At 33.0% G+C, this 11,198-nt stretch overlaps 1 protein-coding gene across 1 annotated transcript; it reads left to right on the top strand.

Moving 5' to 3' along the window:
• Positions 1-592: 592 nt before the first annotated feature.
• Positions 593-9,091, top strand: LOC139523484 (toll-like receptor 3). Its single transcript, XM_071317545.1, has 3 exons — positions 593-829; positions 4,630-4,698; positions 5,799-9,091. Exon 3 carries the CDS (start codon positions 5,799-5,801, stop codon positions 8,415-8,417), a length of 2,619 nt encoding a protein of 872 aa, XP_071173646.1. The 5' UTR covers positions 593-829; positions 4,630-4,698; the 3' UTR covers positions 8,418-9,091.
• The last annotated feature ends 2,107 nt before the right edge of the window (positions 9,092-11,198 follow it).

The following is an 11,198-nucleotide window of genomic DNA, read 5'->3' as shown; positions in this document are numbered from 1 at the left end:
GGCTAGAATGAAAATTTGTGTCCTGCATGGTTTTTTTTTTATTGCAATCTCTGTCCTGCACGCCTTCTTTTTTTTTTACTCTTTCGGTCATGCCTTTTTTTTCTTAGTTTATCCTGATTTTTTTTACATAAATTGTCATCCTGCTTTTTTTTGTTGGCCAAGTTGCTAATCCTGCCTTTTTTCTTTTTTACTCATAACTCCTGTCCTACCTTTATTTCTTCAAATTTCTTCCTATTATGGTGGTGATATATCTATTAACAAAATAAGAAAATAGGCAAATAGGCAAATAGGCAAAACAAATAAAAATAATGGAATAATAACACCCCCCCCCCCCCCTTTCCCGACGTAATAAATATAAAGTTATATCCATAGAAAAAACAACAGCAGAAGGTCACCAATTTCTACCAAAAGTTTAGTTTGTTATTGAGCACCGGAGTATTAAAAATAATGTCCTTTAAAAAATATGTTACATTTGTATATTTGCCAGTTTTTTCAGACCGCTTATTGGTAACTTTCGTTTTGGATTTTCTGAAAATCCTCACTCATATTATAATATTTGTTTACTTCTATTTTTACATAGCGACTTGACCTAGATTATGATTCAGTTAGTTACAGGTTTGTCAGACACGTCATTAATTACGATTGAATGGTATTTTCCATGTTTTAAATGTAATTTTTCAAGCGACGATATAAATCAAGCTATCGGGGATTCCGGAAAACCCACTTGACCTTGCTGGACATTTAAAAATTGGGATTTTCCGTATACATACGATAAGGTACACTGTGTGTATTATGTAATGGCATTTACAGACAAGAACATGTAGAAGTGGTAAGTAAGTTCTATTAGTAATTTAAAATACTCTTCAGAAGCAATAAGCTGTCAGATCATGTCACAAGTATATTCCGGCATTCCTAAATTTTGAATTTGCACAATTTTGACTTTTAGTATAATAACAAATTTGGAAATAAATGAAAAATGAAGATCTATGCATGTATACTGAGTCTATAAAGATGCAGATTAGGAAAATCTATATCATTCCCTCTGTTACACGTTCGTCAATAAATGGGAAGAACGGCTTATGCATAAGATTTCAGAATGTATTTCCCGCTTTTATTGTGTGCGTGTGGTCTAATATACTTTGGTATTTACTTATTTTACGGGTCTTCTACCTCTGTAGAGATTGTATTTGGTCCAGTTTTCACATTGTTTAGTCGATCTCTAGCGTCACTGAAGAGACATACCGAATGTACATTTGGAACCGGATGTGTTATTTAAAAGGCATCGTTGGTTCTCAGCGTTGGTTATTTACATTTTTCATTTCATGACCTTTTATGCTCTTTGATGAAGGCCGTTTGGTGACCTATATAGTTCTTAATTCCCGTGTCATTCGGTCTCTTGTGAAGTTGTCTCGTTTACAATCATACCACATTTTCTTTTTTATATCGTTGTCACCGGGTATTAAAAGTACAGATGAAGACAGGTCCGTAGTAGTGTTTAACTAAACTGCTCACCTGTTCAGAATATATTACCATTAATACAACGTTGTCTTGCATTTAAGTCCTTTGTACATTTTTCATTCAGTGCAATTTAATCGTTTTAATCGTTTGTACCCTTTCATCATGCTTATTGTAAATATTTAAATATGCTTTGTTGGAAATTTATTTGAAGTTATTTCCAATATAAAAAAGAAGATGTGGTATGATTGCCAATGAGAAAACTATCCACAAAAGACCAAAATGACACAGACATTAACAACTATAGGTCACCGTACGACCTTCAACAATGAGCAAAGCCCATACCGCATAGTCAGCTATAATAGGCCCCGATAAGACAATGTAAAACAATTCAAACGAGAAAACTATTTTGTCTTTTGGTAATATCTACAATAAGACTGACGAGGGAATAAAATTTGTAACGCTACGTAAAATAACTCAAATATCTACATGGTACACAGTCCTCACGCTGAGTGGCAGCCCAGGCTTGTAAAATTGCTCTTGGGCCTGTAAAAATCATGTCTTCCGGCCAACCGAATCTAATTAAAATTTAACAAAAACTGAGCTCTTGGCCTGTAGATTTAACAGTTCGTGGTGAAGACTGGGTACATCGACATACCTAACAAACTGTGGCTAGGTGACATGTTTAATGCCCCCCCTTTTTTTTAGTTCAAATATTCACTGTGACTCATGCATGATGCTGATCACAAATGCTGAATGGGAGGATGTCCTGTAACTTCCATTTTTATGAACATTCATGTATGTATATATGAACCATGTTTCACTCTGACTAGACCAACACAATTTAGCGGTTTATGTACTAGTTCACAAATTATGATTTCAAAAAAACACATTCAAAAACATGTTTTAAAGGAAACATAATAATGCATCCGTGTCAACTAGTCTTTATTATCACACCTAAATTTCCGTGTTTAGGGGAGATGCAACAAATCTTAGTTTTAAAGTCTTTTGTTTAACCCAGCCCTAGATTGAACCCTAGACCTCTCGCAATCAACTATAGTATAAAAAAGAAGATGTGGTATGATTTCCAATGAGACAACTCTCCATAAGAGACCAAATGACACAGAAATTAACAACTATAAGCCTTCATTCTGTATTTTTGTTCTAATAATGAAGACGAAAAGAAATGACACAAATTAATAAACCTTCAATATTTTGTTTAAACTGTGATAAGGATCATGATGGATCCATTTAACTTTGACGGAGTTTTTTTTTATTCTTAAATACATGTATCTTTTTTCGGAACACGTTCACGTCAAATTATTTATTTATTGGTGCAATGCGTGTATATTTTGATCAGTACCATCTCTTGAAATTGACTGTACATAGGTACATTCAGGAGAACCCGGCTGAACTAGAAAAAAAAATCGTAGCTCTTTGTCAGAGAAGGCGACAAATGCTTACTGTAATGTTTACTATAGTAACAAAAAAATTAAAAGTTAATAGAAAAAAATAAAATAACTATTTTCTTCTCAATTACGAAGTGTTCTATTATAAAAACACAATTTGCATAAGATTTCAATTTATCTATTACATACTTAAGCATAACAATTAGATATCAAATCGACGACATGGGTATCTATCAAGTTGGATGTAGAAAATGCATAATCACCGATTTTTTTGAAAAAATTACCACGGACGGAGAACATATTAGTTCAGTAATTTACGTGTCTACCCTTCTATTATGTGACTCAAGAAAAAATTCTAAAAAATGGGTAACAGTTGTATCGAAAAAAGAAAATCGAGTGCACCTTTTTATGTTAGGACGTGTTTGAGTTAAATATGTTGTCTTGGAAACGTACAAAGCAACAATATTTGATACATCATCTCGCTTCTGATTCTATAATTTTTATATATCAAACCTACAGGTTGACTTTATAACATAAAACAATCACAGTACTAAAAGATGAAATATATGGGTCAAGTGAAATACCTAAAGTACTTGACGGCAGTCTTTCAAGTTGGATGATGAAAATGCATATCATCGAAAAAAAAAAAAATTGTGTGTAATAACTTAAGGTAAACAGTCTTCAACCACTAAAAAAATCTAGTCTGCCCTTCCACGAAATATTTAATTAGAATTTTTTTAATTGTTTGTGATTTTTCAAAAATTCCATCTGACAACCGATTAGACAATAGTTTAAAGTTGAATCAATGCAGACAAAATCATTAACTGATGCACATTAGCTAGTAGATATATTTGTCTTGACATATAAGGATTGTAGGTTCGTAATGGTGCTATGCGGATAAATTTATCGGTATTCAAGAGCAAAATTGGTAGCGCGTCATCCCTACAATATGGCTTTCATTTTTACGATTGCGAAAATTAACTGACGTAATGGAGAGATAATTTGGACGAAGTAGAATCCTGACTGCATTGTATATGTCTAAACAAAAATATGAACATAAATGATTTAATACTAGTACATGTAGTGAAAAAAAGCAAATTAAGTGTTATATCAAATAATTTGTATATAACTATATGGTAGGATTTATCATGTTTATATAAAACGTGAAGAATTCGCCTTTCCTTGTTATTGAAGTTAGAAAAAAACGAAGAAAAAAAACCCGCTGTACAATCAAAGAAATATTGACAAATATTATTATGTAGTAAAAGGTAAATTAAATTCCTTTTGCTTATAGTTTAACAACTTGAACATAACAGTCTTTTTTATAGTATAATTTTATATACAAATTAAACTTATAACCTGGCCAACGAAAACTTGCAGATCCCTTGAAAAAGACTTTTATTTCCAGGTTTAGGTCTGTAAAAGCAAATTTTTCAATGTTAACTTAAAAGATAACGATTCTAATACTAAAATATAATTCCGTTTTATCTCGGGCACTTATTTGTCATTCAAATGATGAAACATTGACCTGCTTGATTAAATACAAGTGCACATGCTTATTTTGATTCCACCCACGCAGAAATGTCCTTTCGTTTTAAATATTTTTTGTTTACTAAAAAGTCTCTATCATTAATTGTTGTTTATCACTAAACGTGTAATTTACAATACATTTATCCATCTGTTACCTTTATTTTCTGATTTTCACACTTCACTTTCATTTATGATATTTAACCCTCTTTTATATATATGTCATATATTCATTTAGATTGAGCTATTGGATTCAAGTTGTGTTTTGAGTCTATAATCAAGCAAAGACTGATCGATCTTTGTAGAGGTGAGTGATCATTGTATTTCATGAATTATGTATAGACAAAGATTTCCTTTTATGTGATAATATCTCTATTGTGATTCTAGTAGCAAACATTAGAATATGATTGATAAATTATATTAAATTTTCCAATTTTTTATGTTGCTATAAATTTTCAAAGATTTTCGGCTCGGCTCGTTAAACTTAAACTGTTGTATTTCTTTATTATACTTTTTGAAATATTGATATTATTAATTATTCAAAGTTGTACAAATAATGTATACTAAGCATTGATAAGTGAAAACATCATGATTTAGAAAAGAAAAAATTATGAACGTTTTCGCCGATTTTATGTTCTTTCTATACAAATGTTCCCCTATTTTGAAATATTTTAAATCAATATATTTCAGAAAAAAAGAGATGAAGGTATTTTTTTTATGCCCCACCTATGATAGTAGAGGGGCATTATGTTTTCTGGTCTGTGGCTCCGTTCGTTCGTGCGTCTGTGCGTCCGTTCAGGTTTAAGTTTTTGGTCAAGGTAGTTTTTGATGAAGCTGAAGTCCACTCAACTTGAAACTTAGTACACTTGTTGCTTATGACATGATATTCTAATTTTAAAGCCAAATTAAACTTTTGACCCCAATTTCACGGTCCACTGAACATAGAAAATGAAGGTTAAGGTTTTTGGTCAAGGTAGTTTTTGATGAAATTGAAGTCCGATCAACTTGAAACTTAGTACATAATACATATATATGTTCCCTATAGTATAATCTTTCTAATTTTAATACCAAATTAGATTATTACCCAATTTCACTGTCATTGAACATGGAAAAGGATAGTACGAGTGGGGCATCCGTGTACGTTGGACACATTCTTGTTTTAGATATAAATTCAACGTGCAAAAGTTGTATACAATTTGTTTTACTAAAATCTGAGACATATAAAAATTGGAAGATGTTTTGAATATGATTACCAATGAGACAAGTGAACTCTCCACAAGAGACCTACATTTTGCCTCAGATATTATTATAATTATGACTGATATTTGATTGTTCAGTCCTTAAGTTTCATTTTCTACATTTTCTATATTAAAATTTTGTAAATATTTGTATCTTTTTTATATTCAGATGTTCCATGTGATAGTATTCGTTCTTGTGCTAGTCACTAGCGTCATGGCGGAAGACATTTGTCCGAAGAAATGTTTCTGTAACAAACAATTGACGTCGGTAAATTGTGAAGGACATAAACTTCTAAACATTCCAGACAGGCTTCCGAAGTCAGCTGAGAAGCTATATATGACACACAACAATTTAATACATGTGAATTTTTCTACAAATGTCGTTTTACCAAACCTTCGATATGTCTGGCTGGACAATAACAAAATCGCAGGATTGCAAGCTAACACATTTGATGGTAGCGTTGTTCCCAAGCTTTCCAAATTGTATCTTAGGAACAATAAGATCTCAGTGATAGAAAGCAGAACATTTGTTAATTTGTCCTCATTAATACAAGTCTATCTATCCAACAATGACATTCAAAAAATAGAACCCGATGCATTTGAAGACACCCCTTCAGTTCAGATAATAAACTTGGACGGTAATTATTTGTCCGAGATTCCGAGACTTGGGAAATTAAAAAGTCTGAAAAGTCTTTACATACAGGCGAACCAAATTTCCAATCCAACGTTTCCTACCGAGTTTAAGGACCTGAAGAAAATAAACGACATTGGCTTAAGTAACAACGCAATCAGGAAACTTGATGACTTGACCTTTAAAAATTTGCAAAATTCAGATGTACGAAAGCTGGAAGTTACAAGGAGTAAAATTGATGAGATATCTACCGGCGCTTTTAAGTGGCTGAAGAATATAACATCCCTAAAACTAGGTTATAATCCGTTGACCAGTTCAGATTTAGAAATGGCATTCAATGGTCTTGTAGGATCAAGCCTGGTGTCGTTGAATATAGATAATATAACTCTTGGTGGAGTGTTGCCCTCTTCTACTTTTCAGTTGCTTCAGAATACGTCAATAACGACCCTTAGTATGAAAAATAACAAAATGAGCAGTATACCTCAAAAGGGGTTCGCAAATTTAAAGAAGTTGATCAGCTTAGACCTAAGTGCAGCGAACATTTTCAAAATAGATGACAGTGCTTTTGAAGGACTCGATGCCTTAACAAGGTTATTCCTAAACGACAATCAGCTATCCCAGGTACCTAACAATCTACCGCCATCATTGCAAAGGTTATATCTAAATGGCAACCAAATCTCGGCGTTGAAAGACAATACCTTTAAGAAGTTGTCAAATCTACAGTTACTATACTTGGGCGGTAATAAGATTCACCAGCTTGAACAGAATGCTTTCTATGGTCTTACTAGCTTGAAAAAGATCCACCTCGTGGATAATAAGATACATACCTTGCCTGGAAGACTGTTCGAATCTTTCGTTGTTTTAGATTCACTCGAGCTTAATAAAAATAACATAAACCAAATTCCGAACAGTGACAGTCTGTTTGCGTCAATGGCATCTTTACAGTATCTGAACATGGCTGACAACGCCTTTTCATCGTGTTCTATGGGACTTTTTAAAGTACTTACATCGCTTAGGTATTTACACCTTGAAAATAATCAACTTGGTAACTTGATTGCTAGAGACGTCAATGGTCAACTCTTTGCTGGAATGGACAAGCTTGACTTATTAAACTTGACCAACAATCAGCTGACACAACTTCCGGATCCGCTTTTCAAAGACCTGATAAATCTGAAAAACCTAACGATGAGATCGAACAAGATATCAACATGGGGAGACAACTTATTTAAACGAACTTATAAACTAGAAATTCTTGATCTTAGTCAAAATATGATAGCGCTTGTCAATTCGTCATCTGTTCGGGACTTTAAGAAAATGAAGACTCTTGATCTACGCCAGAACCCGTTTGCTTGCACGTGCGATTTGCGATGGTTCCGTGATTGGACGAATACAACAGAAATTATGATTTTACATAGCGAAACATATCTCTGCAATTCGCCTCCAGAATGGCACGGAAAGAAGTTTCTTTCTTTTGACAGACATAAAATAAATTGTGTCTGGTTTACTACAGCAGAAATAATAGGTGCAGCAGCAGGTGGTTTCCTACTTTTTGTTATAGTAGTTGCTTTGTTGTACAAAAGGCGTTGGTACATCAGACTTCGGTGGTATAGAATTCGGCGATCATTGAAAAGGTCTGGTGGCACCGGAAGGGGAGGTTACCAGAAAATTAATGGCGATGTTAATCTGTACGATGCATATATTTCTAGTGCCAGTGACAACTATCAATGGGTTTTGAAAAATATCTTTCCTGGGATAGATAGCGGAGATCTGGACACTGAAAAATTCGGTGGTGAATTCAAATTGTATTTCGAGGACCGAGACGCCGTACCCGGGGAAGCTGAACTCTATAATATCATAGAGAACATGGAAGCTAGTCGAACTGTACTCATTATACTTACTAAAGAATACATGGCGAAAGAGCGATACAAATTTGAAATTATTACAGCGATTGATTTACTGGAAAAAGGCAAAATTTCTGATATTCTGATCGTCAATGTTGATGGACTAACCGCTAGACATGTCCCAAGGTTATTGCTGCGTAAGATGGAAAGGCACGACTTCCTCACTTGGGAAGATTCGGAGGAGGCTAAAATTACCTTTAAAGAACAACTTGCGGATGGCTTAAGAAGGAAAAGACGAATGGAGAATGTTATATGATCTTTCTCATACATTATGAAACTCAAGAATACAACACAGTTAAATGTTAAGAGTGTTTTTTTCATAGTTAGATCTTAGTGGTGAAAAGCTAGCGTAGAGTTTTATTGTTTCATAATTTATGCGAATGATTATATACAACCAAACATTTTGTGTTCACATAATTCATTCATGTTCAGTGTTTTAATTTGTTTAATCATTAAGGCGTATTGAGATACAGTCAGTATATTTCTATACTTATCATAAAAGATGAAAATCATTGGCTGTTGCTGACGATGCTGTAAATATTCTTTGACATTATTTTTTTTTTTCTTTCAATATCGATTGTTTCTATTGTAAAACATGCACCGGTGTCTTTTTCATTAGTATCTGTGTGTCTTTAATCAAATGTATTGTTTGTTTGGTATTGCATTTGGTATTAAATATAGATATGAGTTTCGAACATCAAGAAGATAGTGGTAAAATTTCCGAACCACTGATGACGGCAAAATAATAAATATTTTTGCGTTGCAATGCCATTGTAATAGATTTTAAAAATCTGAAACTAAATAGACAACTATCAACTAGCCACTTAGTTTTATGTTTAAACGTCAGTGAGAACATTTATCTGTTAAATAATTTATTCAGTTTGTCAGAATTATTAAACTTGTCAGTAAATGTATGATATTATACAGTGTGTATAATTTCTTTTTGTCATACATTGTAATCATTTTACAGCTGAATACTGCTTATTTTGTGCACCTCTTTTGGGGCATGATATTTTTTTATACGCCCGTTTACGGGACGTATAAAAGGTATACCGTTGTCCGTCCAAAAAAAAGGGAAATTTTCCAGTTTTCGGACAGTAGCTCAAAAATGCTTTCATTAATTTGCAAGACATTTTTGTGAATTGGTTATACCTTTTGACATGAGCTCTCTTTCGAATTTTATAAATTTCAGATTTTACGTTTTCGTGTTACAAGGTTTTATTCATTAAAAATAAGTTTTGTCCCAGTTTTCGGACAATTAAGAACTCAAAAATCCGTTCAACAGGTCTCATGAAACTTTGGTGAATTATTTTATTGTTTATATCTATTTACCAAAGCTCCCTTTCAATTTCTATGCATTTTATATTTTATGTTTCCGAGTTTTTTTTTTATCTATTGAAAAAGTGGGTTTTTTTTCAGTTTTCGGACAGTTTTCGGACAAGAACTCAAAAATCCTTTCGGCAGGTCCTATAAACTTTGGTGAATTGTTTATATCTATAAGCTCCCTTTCGATTTTTATAAATTTTATTGAACTGTATTCATTAACGTTTGGCGCAGCTTGTTATTTTTATACTATGTTACAACCTGAATGTTTTGCGATATGCTCTGATAATATACAGAAATTGTTTACATTTGATAGATTAATTTTTTTTGTTTCCTTTATTGTATTTTTGTTGTTTCCTTTATTGTATTTTTGTTGTTTCCTTTATTGTATTTTTGTTGTTTTTTATCTTTTTGTTGTGATCATAGTTATGATATAAAAACTGCTTGCATGTTTATTGCATTTTATGCATTGATGAGATCAATGGTTCTGACTGCAGAGGCGGATCCAGGGGGTGGTCACCCGGTGCCGGTGACCACCCCCTGGGTTTGCAAAAATGGTGCACCATGTACCAAAAAGTGGTACAATAACACCTTGAACATTTTGAAAAATAAATTCGTCAATCAAATCAATTTGTCTATCGTAATCACCAGTCATAAAGTTGTCATTACTTACCTTAAGGCTAAATACATGTACCTTGACAAAATTTAGGTCGAATAGTAATCTGTGGAGATTTGAATTCAAGAGTTGGTCAAAACAGTGATTATGTTGAAGGCGTCGATATAATACGACCACGAAATGTAGTAGATTTTTGTGAAAACCATCAAGGTGATAAATTTATAAATTTTCTGTGTGACATAAATTTTGCAATGTTGAATGGCCGCTTCAATGACCACGAATTCACATATATTGCGCCCGCGGGACGCTCTGTCGTAGATTATATGTGTGTACCATACGAGGATATAGAATATGTACATAGTTTTAGTGTTTTAACGATGTCCAAATGTATAAATGAAATTAATTACATGCCTGAAAAAATCCCAGATCATTCACTGTTACTTTGTGATTTAATTATCGGATGTAAATATGACTCTAATACGACAAATTACGATATAAACTCGGATGATCAAAACAAGAAATTTAAAGTGACAAATCTACCAAACGATTTTATGAATAGAGATGAAATAGTAACAAAAGTCAATGAAGCTATCATGAATATTGAAAATTCAATCCGAGTTACTGAAAATGTTCAAACTGCGTATGATGAATTTCAAATGTTGATATACGGGGAAATGGAAAACAAATTACCCAAGAAAACTTTTAATAACGGAATAAGTAAACGTAAAAAAACTTTATATAAACCATATTGGAATGCTGATTTAACGAATCATTGGAACAAGGCTTGTGAAGCTGAAAAAAGATGGTTAAAATGGCAAGGTTCAAATAGTGTTAAAAAGAAGTACAAAACAGAATTTTGTGATGCTCGAAAAATATTTGATAGAATAAATCGGAAATATAAACGTAAATATGCGAAAGACGAACAATACAAACTCGAACAGAAACTGGAATCGTTTAATAAAGATGAATTTTGGAGGTCCATCGGCAAAACCGGAATAGTAAATGAACGGAAACCATGCGTGCCATGGGCAGTCGTTGATGAAAATGGAAACGTGAAAACGGACAAAGAAGGCGTTTTGAACAAATGGAAAGACGATT

This window comes from Mytilus edulis, chromosome 5, assembly GCF_963676685.1.
Source record: "Mytilus edulis chromosome 5, xbMytEdul2.2, whole genome shotgun sequence".
NCBI lineage: Eukaryota > Metazoa > Mollusca > Bivalvia > Mytilida > Mytilidae > Mytilus > Mytilus edulis.
Note: the sequence above shows the minus strand (reverse complement) of the source record. Positions and strands in the feature narration are given on the sequence as shown.

Bases quoted from the DNA above. Each gene is read 5' to 3' on its own strand.
- LOC139523484 (XM_071317545.1), top strand. From the start codon at position 5,799: ATGTTCCATGTGATAGTATTCGTTCTTGTGCTAGTCACTAGCGTCATG.